General features: G+C 40.5%; 1 protein-coding gene across 2 annotated transcripts in view; it reads left to right on the top strand.

The window, feature by feature from the left end:
- Positions 1-22,373, top strand: part of Ctcf (CCCTC-binding factor) — a 60,661-nt gene that overhangs the window by 19,993 nt on the left and 18,295 nt on the right. For both annotated transcript variants that reach the window (XM_029566423.1, XM_008839080.3), the window contains exons 3-5: positions 18,439-19,228; positions 19,553-19,723; positions 22,184-22,317. In XM_029566423.1, coding sequence (XP_029422283.1) covers positions 18,448-19,228; positions 19,553-19,723; positions 22,184-22,317 — 1,086 coding nt within the window. In that variant the 5' untranslated portion in view covers positions 18,439-18,447. The remainder of the gene's footprint in view (positions 1-18,438; positions 19,229-19,552; positions 19,724-22,183; positions 22,318-22,373) is intronic.

Here is a 22,373-nt window from a genome sequence, read left to right as displayed (position 1 = left end):
CAGGGTCTCCCTGTAGCTCCAGCTGTCCTGGAACTCACTATGTAGACCAGGCTGGCCTTGAACTCACAGAGATCCGCCTGCCTCTGCCTCCCGAGTGCTGGGATTAAAGGCGTGCGCCACCACGCCCTGCTGAGATCTGTATTTTTTTAAGTTCACCAGGTGATTCTGATCCAAACTAGGTCTAGGAACCACTGTGTGTGATTTATTTCTCTTTTGTAACTGTTATTCATGGTGATAGATTTGACATAGATTTAGCTGTTTTTTGTTTTGTTTTGGTTTTTTTTTTTGTCTTTTTGAAACAGGTTTCCCTGTAGCCCCAGCTGGCCTGGAGCTTATTATATAGACCAGGCTGGCTTGAATTCTCAGAGATAGGCCTGCCTCTGCCTCCCAAGTGCTGGGATTACAGGCTTGGGCTACCACGCCCAGCTGCTGATACATATATTCTAGCCGATAAGAGATTATAAAACAGTGACTCTAAGCAGCTTCCCTGGGGTGTGGTTCCTGTCATAGTCACTCTTAGGATAATAAGGAGAATTAAGGCATTAGGTTACCTCATACTACTTTTGGACTTTAGAGAAAATATGCTTACCAATCAGTTTCCAGTTGGTACTATGCATCAATGTTGACTTCCCTATAAGCCTTGTCTTCTTTTTTTCTGTGCAAATGTTTAGTAAATGAAATAAAGGGGTTATCCTTAACGAAGGGCTAGAACATAGCCTCTCAAACCAGATAACAATAGTAAATTTGACTTTTGTTTTTTGTGGTCTTGGGAATTGAACCTGGGGCATTGCACATGCTAGGCAAACATTCTACCACTGAGGTATATCCTTAGCCTTACCATAGTAAATTTGAGATGCTTGAGTATAATTCCACTCAGGTGCACTGAATTTCTTCACAAATAAAAATTTTGTCGTAGTTTCTTGTGCTACAATGCATCTCTCTAGTAGTTTGCTTTGCAAGATTGGTCTCATCTCTTACAATTTAGCATTAGGTTCATGTTAAGCACTTAATAAACATGTATGGGGCCCCTAGGTTCAATCTCCAGTACTAGCAACAAGGAGGGGAAAAAAATCCTCTCCTTGAAGTTCTCTTTTACCCACATAAACTGCATTTCTGCTAGGATGATGGGAAGTATGTTCACCTCTGTTACTAGCACTCACTACACTAGATAGCCACTATATAGTTGCTGTTCATTCTTTGCTTGTCTCAGTGATAGATGAAGAGCTAAGAACGGAGTCCTGTGTAGAATTCATAGTTTATCAGGAAGTAAGCAGTGACACATGCCAGTTTGAGGCTGCCTCTAGTGCCTGTACTCTGTTCTACTTGCAACCTTCATCCCACTTCTCCCATTAACTTGCAAAAGAGCTACTAAGACTTTTTTTTTCTTCTTTGTTTTTTTTGTTTTGTTTTGTTTTGTTTGTTTGTTTTTTTGGTCTTTTTTGAGACAGGATCTCCCTGTAGCCCCAGCTGTCCTGGAACTCGCTATGTAGACCAGGCTGGTCTTAAACTCTCATAGAGATTGATTGCCTCTGTCTCCCGAGTGCTGGGATTAAAGGCGTGCACCACCACGCCCAGCCTTCTTTTCTTTTTTTTTTTTTTTAAAGTGTGGGGGAATTATCTCTAGACTCAACATCAAGTACTGCTTTGATAAAAGAATCATTCTTTGAACATTTTTTTTTGTTGCTACTAAGTAACTGTTTTGCCTCCTTCTATAGTTATTTCACTGTGTTTGCCATTACAAATATTTTGTTACTATTTCTTAGATTTACAGGTCCTTAAATTTTTTTCTAATTGCCTAGTAGGATATTTGTTGTTTTCACAGTAGCCTTTACTAACAAATAGGAGTCCAGCTTGGTAATGCAAGCCTGTAATCTTAGCCACTTGGGCAGCTGTGGCAGAAGCCAAATATGGGCCAGTATGGGAAAAGTGAGGGTGTGGGATTGAAACAGCATTGTGCTATTAAATTTTATTTCCTTATAGAATTTTGAGATAGGAGACAAGATCTCAAGTAGCCAAGGATGACCTTGTTTTTCTGATCTTGCCTCTAGAGATTGAGATTGAAAGGTCTGTGCCACCACACCTAGCTGCTTTTTTTTAAAAAAAATATTTATTGTTTGTATTTATATGCATGTATGTATGCCTTGAGTGAGTTTATGTGCCACTATATGCCATACAGGTGCCCTCGGAGGCCAAACAGCATCAGATCCTTTGGAACTGGAATTACAGGCAGTTGTAAGCCAGTTGATTTAGGTGCTGGGAACAGGACCCAGGTCCTCTGCTTGAGTCTCTTCTCCAGTCCCTTACCTTTTTTTTTTTTTTGCTTCCCTGTAGCCTCAGCTGGCCTGGAACTCACCTTGAAGACTAGACTGGCCTTGAACTGGAGATCTGCCTACCTTTGCCTCCTTAGTGCTGGGATTAAAGGTGTGTGCCACCACGCCTGGCTTAATTTAATGTTGTTATTGTTTTGGTTGGTTGGTTGGTTGGTTGGTTGAGATAGGGTTACTATATTATATAGTCCAGACTGGCCGGGAACTTGCTATATAGACCCATCTGGCCTCAGACTCACAGAGATCCTTCCTCTGCCTCCCAAGTACTGCTTAACCTTTCTTTCTTTTCTGTTTTTGTTTTTTTGTTTTTTTTAATTTAATTTAATTTTTTGGTCTTTTTGAGACAGAATCTCCCAATAGCCCCAGCTGGCCTGGAACTCGCTATGTAGACCAGGCTGGACTTGAGCTCAGAGATTCCCCTGCTTCTACCTCCTAAGTGCTGGGAGTAAAGGAGTATGCCACCACACCCAGCTATAAATAAAATATTTAAAAAATTAAATAAAGATCTGGAAAAGAAGAGGCTCACAGGTTAAGAGTACTTGCTTCTCTTGCAGAGAACCTGGGTTCATTTCCTAGCACCCACATTGCAGCTACAACTGCTTGTAACTTCAATTCTAGAGGATAGGATTGCCTCTTCTAGCCTCCAAGCGCATGTGCGCACACACATACACACACATACCTTAAAATTTTTTTTTTTTAATCTGAAAAAGAAGTTGTGCTTGGGGCTGCACACATGTAATTCCAGCTCTCACAAGACAAGAGGCAGGAGGCTCTCTACAAGTTACAGAGTAGCCAGGGCTACATAGTGGAACCCCTTCTCAGAAAGAACAGAGATGGTATATCCTCTAAAGTAATGGATGCAAAATAGTGTTAGGTGTAACTGCAGATACCCATGTATCTGTCACAGTGTCACTGTCTCATGAAGCGTCAGCGGTCCTTGCTTTAGAAGATACAGAAATGCAGCCAGGCATGGTGGCACACGCCTTTAGTCCCAGCACTTGGGAGGCAGAGACAGGCGGATCTTTGGGAGTTCAAGGCCAGCCTGCCTGGTCTACATAGTGAGTTCAGGTCAGCTGGGACTACAGGGGGACCCTGCCTCAAAAAGACAAAAACAAACAAACAAACAATCAAAAAATACCTAGTAGTTTAAGCCAGACATGGTGGCAAATGCCTTATGTAGGAGATGGTCTGAGCTAGGAGAGGATAAGACAGTAGACACTGCTGTGGAGCTGCCTAGCAGGGAATATTCAAAGATGAGGTTAAATGAGTAGAAGAAATGGGAACAAACTGTACTGAGCTGGGAGCCAAGCCAGAGAGTATGAACTTGATTGATTTAGTAAGCATCAACCATTATGAGTTGATTTTTTTGTGTGTATCTTTGATAGATACTGTCTTGTTGCATAACCCAATTTGACCTCAAATTCATGATCCTCCTGCCTTACCCTCCTGAGTGCTGTAATTGCAGACAGAACCACTATACTCTGTGTTGCAGAACATGGGGGGGGGTCTCCTTAGCTTGCTCAGGCTGCCCCCAAATTTGTGGGCTCAACTGATAGTCCTGCTTCAGTAACTGAGACCAATGCATGTCCACTAAATTTTCTTCATTTATGAGTTTTTTTGAGATTCACCTTAGGAAGATAATTTAATGTGGATGGACTAAGAAAAACCAGCCAAGGAGGTTCTGGGTTTTGTGTGTATACACCGTTATGCATGGATGCACGTTTGTGCATGTAGGTTTGTTGTAGAGGCAAGTGATCATTGTTGAGTATCTTCCTCAATTGCTCTCCACCTATTAAGGAATTGGCTCTCCCCCCTCTTTTTTTGTTTTGTTTTGTTTTGAGACAAGGTCTACCTGTAGCCCCAGCTGGCCTGGAACTCACTATGTAAATCCACCTGTCTGTCCTGGGATTAAAGGCGTATACCACCCCACTGAACATTCCACCATTTTTTTGTTGTTGTTTTTTTTTTAAATCATCATTTTGAGACAGGGTCTCCCTGTAGCCCCAGCTGTCCTGGAACTCACTATGTAGGCCAGTCTGGCCTTGAATTCACAGAGATCCGCCTGCCTCTGCCTCCTGAGTGCTGGGATTAAAGGCCTGTGCCACCCACGCCAGGCAACATTCCACCTTTTTAAAAATATTTTTTTATTTTCATTTTATGTGTATGAATGTATTGCCTGCATGTACATAAGTGCACCCATGTTGTGCAATGCCTGAGGAGGTCAGAAGAGGAATCCCCTCCAACTAGAGTTATGGATAGTTGTTAGCTACCATGTGGGTGCTGGGATTCGAACCCTGGCTCTTCTTCAAGAGCAGCCAACATTTTTAATCGCTGAGCCATCTTTCCAACCCTTTCACTTTATTTTTTGAGAGTCTCTCAGTGAACATGGAGCTCACCAATTTAGCCAGACTGGCTGGCCAGGAAGCCCCAGAGGTCCTCCAGTTTTTGCCTCCCCAGTGCTGGTATTATACATACCTATTGCTACCCAACTTTTTTTACATAGGTGCTGGTGTTTAAACTCAGGTCCTCAGGCTATGTATACTGAATCATCTCCCTAACCCTTGTTCTTTTTATTTATTTATTTTTTAATTTTTTGGTCTTTTTTTGAGACAGGGTCTCCCTGTAGCCCCAGCTTTCCTGGAACTTACTATATAGACCAGGCTAGCCTTGAACTCACAGAGATCCACCTGCCTCTGCCTCCGGACTGCTGGGATTAAAGGTGTGTACCACCACGCCTGGCTCTTTTTCTTTATTTTTGTAGTGCTGGTGATCAAACCCAGAACATCAAACATGGTAGGCCCTCAGCAAATCCTTCTAGCCTTGTTCCTCTTAAGAATCCTTATTCCCACATTCCTGGATTTGATCATTTACCAAGTTCTGTCAGCTGACTACATATCCTATAGAACCAGGAATTTATCAAAGAAGCCATTTTCATGGGGGAAGCTTAAGATTTTTTGTGTTTTTATTTATTTTGGGACAGGATCTCACTGTGTAGCCCTGACTGGCCTAGAACTTACTATATAGACCCCCAGGCTGACCTTGAACTCACAGAGATTCCCCCTGCCTCTGCCTCCCCAGTGTTGGAATTAAAGGTTTGTTTTGTACCACCATGCCCAGCCCTAAAATGTGGCATACAAGGACACCAAAGAATACAGAAGCCTACTATTACATGATGATTCCTTTATTAATCTTCATGGAAATTTTTATAGTAGATACCATTATAGTTCTTTTATAGAAAGGAAAACTGAGGCACAGAAGTTTGTTTATTGCAACATAGGTCACTCTACTAATCAGTAAAAGAACCAGAATTGGAATTCTCATATTAGGGGTGATTTTTGGTTTGTTTGTTTGTTTTTAGCATTTTATTTGGGTGTATATATGTGTGTGGGTACACATGTGCAGTAGCGTACATGTGGAGGTCAGAGGATAACTTGTAGAAGTCTGTTCTTCCACCATGGGGACCCTAGGAATTGAATTCAGATCATCAAAGTTGGCAGCAAGAACGTTTACCTGCTGAGCCACCATCTCATGGGCCACAAGATACTGGTTTTTAATGACTATTCTACCTGTCCTTACCATCCCTTTTAAAAATAAAAAACAAATTTTTTTCTCATATTAACCCTTTATCTGTGGGTTCCATGTCCACCGATCCAACTAATCTAGGTCAAAGATACTCAGGTGAAAAATTACATGTATTTCGAAGGTGTGCCATGCTCAGCTAAGCTAATCTTAGTGTTTTACCAGGCCACGATTTTATTTTATTTTTAATTTTTTTTTTTTTTTTTGGTCTTTTTGAGACAGGGTCTCCCTGTATCCCCAGCTGTCCTGGAACTCACTATGTAGACCAGGCTGGCCTTGAACTCAGAGATCCTCCTGCCTAGGCGTGCGCCACCATGCCCGGCTTTTTTTTAAATTTTTAAAAAATTATTTATTTAATAACCATGATTAGAAGCATATTCAATAACAATTTCCAGAGCAAAGATACATCTCTTTCAATATTGGCTGTAAATTTTTAGGTTCACAGTTGAATTAATACAGTTATACAATATTGAACTCAGTATAAGCCCTGTAAGACATAAAATTGAATGAGGTTTTATTAATTTTAAAATATACTGTTTCATACTGAAAAACTCATTTTTAATACTACTAATGCTTAGATGTTTTGTCTGCTCATGAGTCTCTAATCTCTGTGTATCTGATTATTACTGGTCACAGTTTTTTTCTGAGATCCACCTGAGCATGGATATAAGATCATCAGATAGATTTCAGTGATAATGTGTTTCACCTCTGCTTATTAACATGGAGCAAATTTTTATGCTTCTTCCTCAGATAGAACTTTTTTTATTTGTTTTGTTGTGTGGTCCCCCGACCCGCCACTGGAGCCCATATACTCTGTAATCCCTGTTACTGTTCACTGTGTTGTCTGCTCCCCCAGCTGTTCTCCAGTGCCTGTCCATCCGCTGAATCTAGTCAGGCCACAGTTTTAATATTTTAAAAGTTCTTTATTCCGATTATCAGTTCCAGTCAGTAGGACTTTGCTCGTTTCACTGTAGCATGACAAACACTGGAAGGTATCCTTTTAGACAGAATCACTAACATTTTAACAGAGATAAAATGCTGTCACAATTTTTATTTGTATAGCTTTCATTATTAGTGAGAATCCATTTTTTTCTTTATCTGCCATTTGTTGAACGTTTTTTGCTTGATTTGGTTTTGAGGACAGAACCCAGAGCCTCAGGTATGCTAAGCAGGCTTTCTGCCACTGAGCTATATGACCTTGCTGTTAACATTTGGGGCTTTTTTGGGGGTTGAGGGTGGCATTGAGACAGGGTCTAGTGGAATCCAAAGTAGCCTTGAGCTCTCTTGCCTGTACCTCCAGAAGGTATTACAGGTCTGAGCCAGCATCCCTGGCTTCCCAAAATGTCTATCTTCTTTGCCCAGCTTTTTGTTTGGACATTTACCTTCTTCCTGTAAATTTTAGTTATTTATGTAACAAAGTTAATGTATTGTCCTAGGTGGTACAAATACTTTTTTCCTTAGTGGCTTTTTAAAAAAAATATTTTATTTATTATTTTTATTTTATGTGTATGAGTGTATTGCCTGCATATAAGTAAGTGCACCGGTGTCATGCAGTGCCGTGCAGTGCCGCGGTCAGAAGTGGGCTTTGGATTTCCCTGGAACTGGAGTTGAGGACGGTTCGTAGGTGCTGGGAATCAAACCCAGGTCCTCTGCAAGAACAGTCAGTGCTCTTAACTGCTGAGCCATTTCTCCAGCCCCTCCTTACTGGCTTTTTTAGATAGGATCTCTCTATCCCATACTTGCCTCAACTCCCCTTTTAGATGAATAAGGCCTTAAATTTCTTTGGATTTTCCTGCCTCCATCTTTGGAGTGCTATAAAGGAGTGTACTACCACGCTCAGTTTATGTGTTGATGGTATGTTGAACCCAAGGCTTTGTGTATGCTAAGCAAGCATGCTATCAGCTGAGCTAAAATAGATTGCTATTTTCTTTTTCTTTTTCTTTTTTTTATTTCAAATGGGTTTTGTTTGCTATGCTGGGGATTGAACATTGCTACCACTGAACTAAACCTCTAGTCTGTTCAATATGTTTTTTGTCATAATTTTTATTTTTCACTTAAGATATTTTCTTTTTTCTGTGCAAAGTCTTTGTCATTCTTAGATCTGAGAGCTAATCATCTGTATTATTTTTCTCTTTTCTGATGCAAGAGATGAAACTCTTTGTGTTTGTTTAGCATGCACTGTACTACTGAGCTACTGTCTTCCTTTTTTTTTTATTTTTAAAGCAGGATTTAGCTCTTAATTTAGGATGGCCTTGAACTCTATGTACGTTAGTCTGGCCTTGGACTCCTAATTCTCCGCCTCAGCCTGTTAAGTGCTGAGATTTCAGGCATACATCACTCACTCTTCCAGACTCTTAAATTCTGTGATTTGAAATCGGTCCTGCATAGTTTTAGTTCAGGCCATGATTGGTTGGTTGGTTGGTTGGTTGGTTGGTTGGTTGATTGAGGCACGGGGTCTTGTCTGCTGACCTGGAACTTACTCTGTAGCCCAGATCAGCCTGGAGCTCTTTACAGTTTTTGTGTCTCTGTCTGACTGTAATCTGAGGTGTTGGGATTATAGTGAAGAGCCAGCTGGCCTGGAACTCGCTATGTAGACCAGGCTGGCCTTCAAGTGCTGGGATTAAAGGTATGTGCCACCATGCCCAGCTATTTTTTTTTTAGACTTTAAAAAAAATTTTTATTTATTATTTTTATTTTATGTGTATGTGTGTATTGCCTGCATGTAGGTAAGTTCACCCGTGTTGTGCAATGCCTGACGTCAGAAGAGGCTGTTGGGTCCCCTGGGACTGGAGTTAGAGACAGTTTTTAGCTGCCATGTGGGTGCTGGGATTCGAACCCAGGTCTTATACAAGAACAACCAGTGTTCTCAACTGCTGAGCCATCTCTCCAACCCCAACCCAGCTATTTTTTTTTTTTTATGTTTTTTTAATGTTTCTCCGGACATGGTGGCTCATGCCTTTAATTCCAGCACTTGGGAGGCAGAGGCAGGAGGATATCTGTGAGTTCAAGGCCAGCCTGGTCTACATAGTGAGTTCCAGGACAGCTGAGGCTACAGGGAGCTATCTTAAAAAGACAAAAAAATTTTAATGTTTCTTGTGAATGGTATTACTTTATGTCTGCATACTCTATTTTTCTCTAAATTCTATTTATTGAAAAATATAGTTTTAAATTTATAACCCAATTTGTTCCACAAGGAGTTTGGGGAAAATGTATAGCAAATATAAATAATAAATGGTTTTTGTCTTGTTTTGTTTTGTTTTGTCTTTTTGAGACAGGGTCTCTCTGTAGCCGCAGCTGGTCTGGATTGGCTATGTAGACCAGGCTGGCCTTGAACTCAGAGATATCTGCCTGCCTCTGCCTCCCAAGTGCTGGGATTAAAGGCGTGTGCCACCACGCCCGGCTAAATGATATTAAATGTTTCAAAAATCAGAAAATACAAATTAGGGCTGGAGAAATGGCTCTGGTTAAAAGCACTAGCTGTTCTTACAGAGGACCTGGGTTCTAATTCCAGCATCCACATGGCAGCTAACAGCCCTCAGTAACTCCAGTTTCAAGGGATTTGATGCCCTCTCTTGTCATTCTGAAGGCACTGCATGATTCACTTTACGATAGGCGTAACTTATACACATAAAATAAAAAATAGAGGACTTTGGAAAGATGGCTCAGCGGTTAAGAGCACTGACTGCTCTTGCAGAGGACTTGGGTTCAATTCCCAGCACCCACATTGTGGCTATGAACAGTCCTTAACTCCAGTTCCAAGGGAATCTGATGTGCTCTTCTGACGTCCAGGCCATTGCATGGCACAGTGCACTCATACATGCAGACAACATACTCACACACATTAAATAAATAAGTGAATGAATGAATGAACAAATAAGTTAAAATTATAAAGTTATGGGGCTGGAGAGATGCCTCAAGCGGTTAAGAGCACCCACTGCTCTTGCAGAGGACCCAGGTTCGATTCCCAGCACCCACATGGTAGCTGCAAACTGCCCTTAACTCCAGTTCCAGGGGAATCCAAAGCCCTCTTTTGACCTCCGTGGCATTGTACAACACAGGTGTACTCACTTACATGCAGGCAATACACTCATATACATGAAATAAAAATAATAATAAAATATTTTTTAAAAATTACAATGTTGGGGCTGGAGAGATGGCTCAGCGGTTGAGAACACTGACTGTTCTTGCAGAAGACCCAGGTTTGAATCCCAGCACCCACATGGCAGCTAACTGTCCATAACTCCAGTTCCAGAGGATCCTTCTTGGGCATTGCATGACATGGGTGCATTTACTTACATGCAGGCATAACACTCATACACATAAAATAAAAATAAAATTTTTTTAAAATTATAAAGTTATTACAGTTTGAGAGACAAAAATTGATCAAGATGTAGCCAACTAAAAACTCAAAAGATCTGTTGTATAGGTCTCACAATGAAAAAAACCCACCTTTCTATAATTTTTATTTTATGTGTATGAGTGTTAAAGTAAAAAATTAGAGACAGCAAATGTGGAGTTGAGCACGCAGAAAATAGATGACAGATAACTACATAGTGAAATGAGATTTAAGGGAGTTTTAAGATGGGAACTATTTGAACAGAGAGCTTCCAGAAAAGCTAAGAGAAGGATATGTAGGACTGATCTGGCAAGGCCCTTGAGGTTATATAGGCAGGCTTCATCCCTGCATCCTTTTGACAAGTGCTTTTGTACCACTTTTTCTCCTTCAGCTCCTCACCCTTAATTGCCTAGATCTACCCTCAGTCTGAAGTTGAAAGAATGATAAAGTTTGCTAATTTTTCCCCTTTTTAATTTTGTTTTTTGGTTTTTGTTTTGTTTTGTGTTTTTTTTTGTTGTTGTTGTTTGTTTTTGAGACAGGGTCTTACTATGTAGACCTTTTCTTTTTTAACTTTTTTTAAAAATTATTTTTATGTGTATGCCTATATTGCCTGCGTGTAGGTAAGTGTACCCATGTTGTGCAATGACTGCAGAGGACAGAAGAGAGGCTGTTGGATCTCCTGGAACTGGAGTTACAGACAGTTGTTAGCTGCCATGTGGGTGCTGGGATTTGAACCCAGGGATCCAAGAACAACCAGTGATCTTAACCACTGAGCCATCTCTCCAGTCCCTATGTAGACCTTTTTAAATGTTGATTTAATTTTTTTGTTTTGAGACAAGGTTACATACAGCCTTGTTGGGCTAGACTGGAACTTCTTGTATAATTTAGAATGATCTTGAATTTATGTTCTTGCCTCTACCTCTAGAATGCTGAGATTACAGGTGTACACCACTATACTTAGTTTTATGGCAGTTTTAGAAATCAGACCCAATACATGGAACATGCTAAGCAAGTACTCTGCTCACTGAACTACATCACCAGCCTCTCTTATTTTTGTTTTTCCACCAAGATGATAGAGAAGACTACAAGAAGCATTTGACATGAGAGTAGTGGTAGGGGTAGGGATGTAGCTCAGTTAAGTAGAGTACTTGCCTAGCATGTTCAGGGCTCTGAGTTCTATCCCAAACAGTGCACAAAAAGCAAATGTGATGATACTGCAGTCCAAAGGACTAAATTATTTGACCAAGTTTTTTCATTTTGGTGGGTTTTGTTGTTTTTTTGGGGGGGGGGTTAGTGATATGTTGTGAACTAAAATCTTAAGTTTCTTTATTCTCTACCCAGTGCTTTTGAGTTGAAAGTGATAGGTAGCAATATATGTGGAGAAATATGTAGGAGTGAAACATTGCAGATATGGACTTGAAAGTATAGAGATGATTTAAAAGATAGGAATAGCTACAGAGAAAGGCACAGAGTCTTGGGGTACTCTAAGGAACAAAGAAAAGACTGGCAGACAGCAACTTAAAGAAGCTTAGAAACCTAGAGATGGTTTAAAAGATTGTGATAGCTTCAGAGAAAGGCACAGAGTCTTGGGATGCTCTCAGAGACAAAAGACCCACAGGCAGCAACTTAAAGAAGCTTAGGATCAAGAAAAATGCAAACAAATGTTATATGTTTTAGTTATATTAGTCCATAAAAGAGATTTAATGAAACCTAGAGGATGTGGTATGAACAAACAAGGGAGAGAAGGAGAGGAGAGAGATTTAAACAAACAGGAACTGAGTTTTGAAAAAGGAGTCTGTAGAAGGGAGGAGATGGATTGGAGTTGTTGGCAGTGGTAAGGCAGCTAGGAGTGTGTTGTAGTTAGTCCCCAGGGAGTTGAGGAAAGCGGTCTAGTCTAGACTATTGGGTTAGTTATTGATTCAGAGGAGAGATTTCTTGTGAAGAAAAGTTAGCGTAAGGAATCTTATGCGAGAGGAGGTACACTAAGATTTCTAAGCAGTGTCAGGGAGCCTTACTTGTCCTTTTAGACAGTTCTCTATAAAAATAAAAGCTACGCTTTAAGACCTTAGTAGTTGCTGATATTCATGGACTCTTAAGTCACCTGTTCTTTTCAGCCAGATTAGCTCGACTCCTTGGCAACACAATTGGTTTCCATTCAACTCTTTTATACCAGTTTTGTTTTGTTCTTTTCTATAATTCTGTGATCTCTTTTAGGTCGGAATTGGTTATTTACATTGCAAGTTTAACATTTTTAGTTTTCAGATTCACCGCAGAGATAAAATTGATTTTTCTGTGTTCTTTAGATTGTATAGTGCAAACCCCAAAGAGGGGGGAAAAAAGCACATAGATTAAATTTTTTTTCAGGGTAGCCCAGGCTGGCCTCAACTTGCTATGTGATTAAGGCTTGCCTTGAACTCCTCACTGCACCTACGAAATGGTAGGATTATAGGCCTATGCCACCACACTGAAATCCTCTCCGTTTTTAAATTTAAGTAGTCTGGGATTATACAGTGATTCTCTGGCAGGGCCACCATTAACTAACAATTACCATATGAATTTTTACATTTTCCATTGCTGTCTATAACATAAATAGGGATTTTTCTCTGTTCTCTTTAACCTTTTTTTAGACAGGGTCTCCCTGTAGTCCCACCTGGCCTGAAACTCACTATGTAGATGAGGCTGGCCTGGAACTCGGAAATTCTCCTGCCTCTGCCTCCCCAGTGCTGGGATTAAAGGCATGTGCCACCACACCCAGCTATAATAGAGTACTCTAAATAGAGTAAACTGAGAGCAGTGATACCCACCAGAAATTTCAGTATGCAGGAGACTGAGGCAGGAGGATTGCTTTGTTAAGTTGTAAATTCTGATCCGTGGGGTAGGGGCAAGACCTAAAGTTGTGTTTCTAACACGCTCCAAGGTTATCCCAGTACTGCTGGTCCTCAGACCATACTTTGAGTAACACAGGTATAAACCCATCTGGTACAGTAGCTTCTAACCTCATGTTGCTGTTGAGAATTTACAGCTTAATTTTCCAACTTCAGAAATATTAGCAGTCTCTGTATAAAGTATTGTTTGGTTCTTGGATACTAAGAACAAAGGATAATGAAAGAAGAAAGAAGAACGGATTAGACTGGCCACCTAGAAGTTTCTCATCAGTCTTGTCTTGTTCTGTGCATGTGGTGGACTTTACTGAATTGATCCAAAAATATAGATTGCTAGGCTGAGGGTATAGCTCAGTGGTAGAGCTCTTGCCTAGCATGTGGGGAAGCTCTTTGTTCAATCCCCAGCATGACTAATGAAAGAACAAGAGGAAGGGAGGGAGGGAAGGACATTACTTCCCACCAGGCCTCACACCTTTTACTTTTCAAGAAAAGAAATGCCTTTTTTTTTCTTTTCTTTCTTTTTTTGAGACAGGGTCTGTTGCATGACTTTTCCTAAGGAAACACAAACATCTGTTCACCCTAGATACAGAGCTGATGACAGTCCAAAGAAATGATTCCACTTGAGTCTAGCCTGGTGAATCAATTAATAGTTTATTGAGGTTGCTTACAGAAACTTAGGCCACTCAAAGACCAAAAGGCCCACCTGGTGTGCCTCAGAAATGCAGTATCCTTGGAGCTTCTGACCCAACTTTGAGGCAGCTCTATTGAAAAGACTCTTTCCTCCCCCAGCAGTTGTTAACTGCATAAAGGACCTTGAGAAAAGGAGAGTTGTGAATCTTGTAACTTTCTGAGATTCTTGAGCTTGCTAAGTTTCCTGGGTCCTTCATGTTTCCTTAGCTTCCTATGTCTTACCACACTCCCTGCTATACCTCCTGGGGAGAATGTTTTAATTGGAAGAAATGGCTACACAACAGGTTCTCATGTAGCCCAAGCTGGCCTTGTACTTGCTATATAGCCAAAGCTGACATTGAACTCCTGATCCCATTGGGAATACAGTATACATCTCTATACCTCTTTTTTCTTGCCCCCTTGGAGACAGGGTCTCCCTGTAGCCCCACATGGCCTGGAACTCCCTGTGTAGACTGAGCTGGCCTTGAACTCACAGAGGTCTGCTGCCTCTGCCTCCTGAGTGCTGGGACTAAAGGTGTGCGCCACCATGCCCAGCTTATTTTGAGACTATTTTAAAAGAACAAGATCATGTGCTTATTTTATCACCAGATACATAACAGTGCAGAGTAATGGCCTCAGAACCTCAGGATGCTTTGTTGTCCTAAGAATGAACTAGAAGGACTAGAAGGACACAGGATAAAGAGCAAAGAAAAAGCAGTGAGAACAGCTGTTTGGGTGAAAACACAACTTAACTGAAGCAGAAAGTGTGCTGGAGTGCAGCAAGTTATAAATCTGAATAAGTTGTCGAGGGATTAGACAGTTGAGGGGCTTAGAAAAACCAGAAGGGCATTAAAAACACCATGCATGTTTTACAAAAATAGACAGCTTTGTTCAGGATGTCAAGCTTAAGTGAATCTTGACTTACCTAAAAAGTATAAGCTATTTTTTTTTCTCTTGTTGATTGTATGAGGTATAGTCTTCATATTTTGTCATTGAAGATCATGCAAACATTGCCTACAGCCAACACATCTTTCACTTTTGGTGAGAAGGGGGACGGTACAGAGATTGACCCTAGTACCTCACAAATGCTAGACAAGCATCTTACCACAGAGCTGTATCCTCCACTCTCTTTTCCCTTTTATTTTGAGGCAGGTTTTCACTAACTTCCCCAGGGTGGCTCTGAACACATAATCCTGCTTATGTTTCCGAATTGGATTCCAATTCCAATTTATTGCTTCCAACGTGGTCATATTATTATTCTCCAGGCTTACCTAGTTTTGCTCTGAACCCTTTTTTCTCAGTCTGATCTGCTATAGAACTAGACCTTGGCTATTTCTTTGTAAACTTTATGTTGCCTTAGAGTGGTCCTGACTTAAGAAGTCTTCTCTGACTGCTAGCATAGATACAGTGCCTGACTGAGAATTGATAAACAGTATCTCTAATAAAGTAACAAAAGCTTTTTTGGAACTAGGCCAAGAACATAAAACACAATTTAAGAATAGCCTTATACATATCTGTGGTTTTTGTTAGAATACAGTATTGCTTTGAATTAGATGATTACTCAGACCAGTTTACTCTTTCTAAATTTTTTCTATTACTTTTTTTTTCCCTTTGGTCTTTTTGAGACAGGGTCTCCCTGTAGCCCCACCTGACCTGGAACTTGATATGGAGACCAGACTGGCCTTGAATGCACAGAGATCCACTTGCCTCTGCCTCCTGAGTACTGGGATTAAAGGTGTGCGCCACCACGCCCTGCTTTTTCTTGGTCTTTTTGAGACAGGGTCTCCCTGTAGCCCCAGCTGGGCTGGAACTCACTATGTACACCAGGCTAGCCTGGAACTCACAGAGATCCACCTGTCTCTGCCTCCCAAGTGCTGGGATTAAAGGCCTATCTAGTTAAGCTCGTTATAGCTTAATAAAGCTGTTGTTTGTTTATTTTTGTCTTTTGTCTTTTTGAAGCAGGGTCTCCCTGTAGCCCCAGCTGTCCTGGAACTCACTATGTAGACCAGGCTGGCCTTGAACTCACAGAGATCCACCTGCCTCTGCCTCCCAAGTGCTGGGACTACAGGCATGTGCCACCACGCCTGGTTTAAGAAGATTGTTTTTAAGTTGAAAAAGGTCTTGTGTAACCCAGGCTGCCTGGGCTATGTAGTTGAGGAACAGCTTTGATCTTCTGATCCTTTTGCCTCCATACTCAGATTTCTGTAGTATGGTGGTTTAAAGCTCAAGGCTTCAGCTGGGCGTGGTGGTGTACACCTTTAATCCCAGCACTTGGGGGAGGCAGAGGCAGGCAGGTCTTTGTGAGTTTGAGGCCAGCTTGGTCTACAAAGTGAGTTCCAGGACAGCTGGGGCTACATGGAGACCCTGTCTCAAAAAAGACAAAAAAAAAAGCTCAAGGCTTCATGAAGAAGTAAGTACATTCTCTACCAACTGAATTACATTTCCATATCCTTCCTTAATGCCTGTGTGTGTGTGTGTATGCATGCATTCACATGTGTATGTAGGCCAATGGCAGCCATTGTGTATTTTCCTTAATCACTGTCCACCTTATTTTTTGGGACATGGTCTCTCACTCAGCCTGGAGCTCATCTATTTGGTTAGACTAGCTAACCAGTGAGCCTCAGGGATCTGTATGTCTGTCTCCGCAGCACGAGAATTATAGCACACATCGCCATGCCCAACTTTTCTCATGGGTGCTGGGGATTCAAACTCAGGGCTCAGTGCTTGCTTGGAAAGCACTTTATTTACTGAGCCAATTCTTTAGTCCCTTTAATAAAGTTTAAAAAACAAAGCATAAGATAGAACTTAATAGAAAAAATAAGGCATGGGCCTGGAGGTGTAGTTCACTGAGGCCCTAGATTCAACCATAAAAACAAATATAAAATCTAGCAAGGCTCTCTACTTCTGCTTTATAAATAGATGTGTATAAGGATTTTTTCTGTTTATGTTTTATGATGCTGGCCTTCAGCACACTAGACAGCACTGTTTCATTAAGCTATATCCTCAGCCTTAAGATTTTATTTTTCAAGTTAGTTTTTGTTTTGTATTTTTTGTTTTTTTTGTTTTTTTTTTTTGGTCTTTTTGAGACAGGGTCTCCCTGTAGCTCCAGCTGTCCTAGAACTCACTATGTAGACCAGGCTGGCCTTGAACTCACAGAGATCCACCTGCCTCTGCCTCCCAAGTGCTGGGATTAAAAGTGTGAGCCACCACGCCCAGCTTCAAGTAAGTTTTAATTGACAGATAAAATTATATTTTAGTGAACAACATTTTGAAGAATGTATATATTGAGGAATCACTACATCAAACTAATTAGTATGTATTACCTCACATTTGTGGCAAGAGTACTTGAAATCAAGTATGTAATACAATATTAGCTATATTCTCCATGTTGTACAGTAGCTGTCTTGAACTTCCTTCTAATTGAAACTTTGTATTTTTACTAACACCCCCCTAAATGTATAAAATTTAAACTAGCTTTGCTAATAATTTTTAATCAAATACCCAGAATTGAAGTTTCTAATTGATATCTTTTTTGTTGTTGGTTTTGTTATTGTTGGGATTTTTTGTTGTTGTTGTTTGTTTTGGGGGGGGTGGTCTTTTTGAGACAGGGTTTCCCTGTAGTCCCAGCTAGCCTGCAACGAACTATGTAGACCAGGCTGGTCTGCCTCTACCTCGTGCTGGGATTAAAGGCGTGCACTACTTCTCCCAGCTTCTGTTGTTTTGAGATTGGTTCTCACTGTATAGCCCAAACTGGCCTCAGACCTCATCCTCCCATCTTAGCTTGCAAGTGCTAGTATTATAGTCATGTGCCACTGTATCTGGCTCTGACAGTCTTTGTAATAGAAGACTATCCTTTGCCTTGTGATATTTAATACTTTAAACATCTGATGCCATTAGTAACATCCCACCCCAATAGTAATTAAAAATGTCCTCAAACGCTGCCAAATATACCTGGAAGCGGAGTCCCCTCAGGGTGAAGACTTTTTTTTTTTTCTTTTCTTTTTTTTGGAGACAGTCTCCCTGTAGCCCCAGCTGGCCTGGAACTTATTATGTATACCAGGCTGGCCTCTAACTCAAAGACATTCACCTGCTTCTGCCTCCTGAGTGTTGGGATTCCACACCTAGCCAGGTTGAAAACTCTTGATTTGTAGATTATTGTTCAACTTTCTTATTTTTTTCTTTTGATCATTTACTTGCGGAAAAATCCAAACTAATCTGAAGCTTTTCTTTTAGACTGAGATTTCACCTGGACAGTATAATTTTGCATTCTCTATCACTAGTTTCTTGTTAATTAGAAGTTGGATGTAGAGGCTTGACTAGTTTCACATTTTTTTATTTTGATTGATAAGGTTGCATTGTAGTTGATGAGTCTCTTTCTTCCATCAAGGAAGGCAAATATTTGAACTACCATAATCATTCACCATAATGTTGTTTTTTAGACAGTCTCACTGTGTAGCCCTAATTGGCCTGGAACTCAACTATGTTGACCAGGATAGTCTCTTAACTCAGAGATCCTCCTGCCTCTTCCTTCTGGGATTAAAGGCATAGGCTTCCAGGAGTTTTTCTTCTTCTTTTTTTATGTGTATTTGCTTTGCTTTAGGCAAACCTTACTTTAAATAACAATCTGTGTTCTCCCTTAATAAAGGAAGGGGAAATGGAAGGTGAGGCAGTTGAAGCCATCGTGGAAGAGTCTGAAACTTTCATTAAAGGAAAGGAGAGAAAGACTTACCAGCGACGCCGGGAAGGGGGCCAGGAAGAAGATGCTTGCCATCTACCCCAGAACCAGACAGACGGGGGTGAGGTGGTCCAGGATGTCAACAGCAGTGTACAGATGGTAATGATGGAACAGCTGGATCCTACCCTTCTTCAGATGAAGACTGAAGTAATGGAGGGTACAGTGGCTCCCGAAGCAGAGACTGCAGTAGACGATACCCAAATCATAACCCTGCAGGTTGTAAATATGGAGGAACAGCCTATTAACATAGGAGAGCTTCAGCTTGTTCAAGTACCTGTTCCTGTGACTGTACCTGTTGCTACCACTTCGGTAGAGGAACTTCAGGGGGCTTATGAGAATGAAGTGTCTAAAGAGGGCCTTGCAGAAAGTGAACCGATGATATGTCACACTTTACCTTTGCCTGAAGGGTTTCAGGTGGTGAAAGTGGGGGCCAATGGAGAAGTGGAGACCCTAGAGCAGGGGGAACTTCCTCCTCAGGAAGATCCTACCTGGCAAAAAGACCCAGACTATCAGCCACCAGCCAAAAAAACAAAGAAAACCAAAAAAAGCAAACTGCGTTACACAGAGGAGGGCAAAGACGTGGATGTGTCTGTCTATGATTTTGAGGAAGAGCAGCAGGAAGGTCTGTTGTCTGAAGTCAATGCAGAGAAGGTGGTTGGTAATATGAAGCCTCCAAAGCCAACAAAAATTAAAAAAAAAGGTAAAATTAGTTTATCCATGATCTCATAAAAACTACTTGGTAGTAAATAGTCTATAGTCAAGTTATTTTGTTAAATGAATTTTTAAAAATTTGGTTGTTGCCAGTTCTTTTATCCAGTGCAAAAGAAGGGATTTGCTTGTTTTGTTTTCACATATTCTGTACTAATTTTTAAGACCTAAAGAGAAGTGAGTCTAATGACATGAGATGATTTCTATGTAGATTGAATTTTGTTATAAAAAGTTAATCAGATATTTTTGTAGAAATTAAAGATTGGGATTAGTTAAACACTGAAGCATTGCAACAAGTGTTTTGTTTTGACTATAGGTGTAAAGAAGACATTCCAGTGTGAGCTTTGCAGTTATACATGCCCACGGCGTTCAAATTTGGATCGTCACATGAAAAGTCACACTGATGAGAGACCGCACAAGTGCCATCTCTGTGGCAGAGCATTCAGAACAGTCACCCTCCTGAGGAATCATCTTAATACACACACAGGTGCTGGATATGAATGTGGGGGCTACAACATGATAAAGATTAACATGGTTTTTAAAATCATCCAAGTTCATTAAGCAGGAAGGTGAAGAAATAATAGTAGCTTTGTTCTTGTGATATTCTGTGTGGTACTGGGGATCAGACCTAGGGTTTTGTGCATGCCTGACAAAAGTCAACCAACTGAACTCAGCCCTCCCCTCCTGATATTCTTTATGTAATGTTGATTTTATTGTAAGCAGATGAGCTTAGTTACAAGTGAATGTCGAGAAGTGTAAGTAGATGGCTCGGGAGGAAGCTCGGTGGTTAAGAGAGTGAACTGCTCTTGCAGAGGACTCAAATTGGGTTCCCAGCTCACATCAGGCAACTTAGAACTATCTGTAGCTCCAGCTCCAGGGTTTGATGCCTCTGGCTTCTGCAGGCACCTGCACTCAACATGTATATATCCAGATATATACACATAATTAAAAATAATAAAGCCAGAGCTGGGTGTGGTGGCACATGTACAGCACTTGGGAGGTAGAGGCCAATGGATCTCTGTGAATTTGAGGCCAGCTGGGACCCTGTCTCAAAAAGAACAAAAAAATAAAAATAAAGCCAGATAATGGTGGTATATACCTTTGATCCCAGCACTTGGGAGGCAGAGGCAAAGGCAGATGACTCTCTGAGTTTGAGCCTGCCCTGATTTACATAGCGAATTCCAGGGACAGTCAAGGCTACATAGTGGGACTGTCTCCAAAATAATAGTAATGATAATAAATTAGTAAGTAGCTTTTTTTTAAGAAGAAAGCTAACCTGGAAATAATACAAATGCCATAAAATGGATGATGCTACAGGAGAGGAGGGGGGACTATATACCGTATATCTATGTTTATTATGTGAGATAACTGATGAAGACTTTGACTAGTATGTTGCTGTGAATTTAACAATGATAGTAAATGTGCTCCAAAGTCCTAAGCAAGAAATGAGAACATTAGAAAGAGAAGTAAGATCTGTGTGAAAACTGTGGCTTTTTGTTGTCTGTTTGCTTTACTTCAGAGAAGGTAAGTAATTGATAACTTAAGGAAAGAAAGTATTAACAATCATTCTGGTAATTCATTTATTTGTTCAAATGCCAAGCATATTTAATATTGTGTTCAGAATTTAATATTGTGTTGGTAATCTGAAAACCAACTTCTTGTTGGTTATGGCCAGGTTGCAGTGAAGTGATAGCATAGCATGCCTCTCTCGACTCTTTTGTGGATCCTTTGTTTTTTCAGCTTAGGTACTTAACTATTAAGTCCTCATCCAATTTTTCAGTCAAAACAGTCTTTCCACATTCTCTATCTCATACAGAACTTCTCCTCTGTCTTTATGCTCCACCTCATTTTATATAATAACTTCATTTTGATATGCTGGTTGTAAGATAAATACAATCAGCAGGTGCCTATTAGTCTATAAGCACTATGCTGTGTATTAGGATATTCATTGCAACTTAGTCTGTTTATAGCACCCCTCTAGTTTCTACTTGCTTATATATTTCATCTGCTACTTCCTTATCCTTATTTCCATATAAAGTGGTTTGAGATCTACTGACATCCTAAGATAATGTTACAGAGTTGTTATAGAAACAGTATGATTCTTTGAGCAAAAGACAAAATTAAAAATACAACATATATCAGCAATTCATAAAAATTTTAAATAGTGTATGAATTGACATTCAGATCAAAACATTAGACATGGATATTTAAAGACTTACCTATTCAAGTCATATAAGAGCCATTTTATATGATTTTTATATTTACTGTTTTTATAGTAAAGCCTTTAATAAACATCGATCAAAACAAATTCATACATAAACAACCATGTATGTTTCTTACTTGGTTTTGATTCTTGAGACTAGATGTCATTCTACAGACCAAGCTGGCTTTGAACTTGTGATCCTTTTGCCTCTGCCTCCTGGTTGTTAGGATTACAGGTGTAAGCCACCATGTGCTGTGGTGGTTTTTTTATTTGTATGTTTTAGAGAAGTTTCTAGATGTATAATCCAGTGGTGCTATATAGTCTATGATGTAAGGTTTGATATGTGCCAGGTATGGTGGCACACACCTTTAATCCTAGCACTCGGAGGTGGGGGCAGGTGGATCTTTGTGAGTTCAAGGCCAACCAGCTCTACATAGTGAGCTGAGGCTACAAGTAGACCCTGTCCCAAAAAGACCAAAAAAAGTGATTTTTTTCATTGAGAGACCATAGATTCAAATAAACACTTAACAGAAACTAAAGTTTAACATGTCTCTCACATCTTAGAGACTAGTGCTGAGATTTTAATCAGGGCTTCCTGTGCTTGTGGAGCTGCTGTCCACCTAATGCACAGTGATGGGATGACTAGGGTCTGGACTCATGCAACAATTCTAGCCACACTTTGAATTTTGTCCTTTAATTACTGTGCCCTTAATTTTGCCTGCCTGTTATCCCCCCTTTCTTTAGGTACTCGTCCTCACAAGTGCCCAGACTGCGACATGGCCTTTGTGACCAGTGGAGAATTAGTGCGGCATCGTCGTTACAAACACACCCATGAGAAGCCATTTAAGTGTTCCATGTGTGATTATGCCAGTGTAGAAGTGAGTGTCTAATTCTTTGTAGATAGCTTTCTTACACCATGATTCTAGTATGAGAA

This window comes from Nannospalax galili, unplaced genomic scaffold, assembly GCF_000622305.1.
Source record: "Nannospalax galili isolate Female #2095 unplaced genomic scaffold, S.galili_v1.0 scaffold799, whole genome shotgun sequence".
Lineage (NCBI taxonomy): Eukaryota > Metazoa > Chordata > Mammalia > Rodentia > Spalacidae > Nannospalax > Nannospalax galili.
Note: the sequence above shows the minus strand (reverse complement) of the source record. Positions and strands in the feature narration are given on the sequence as shown.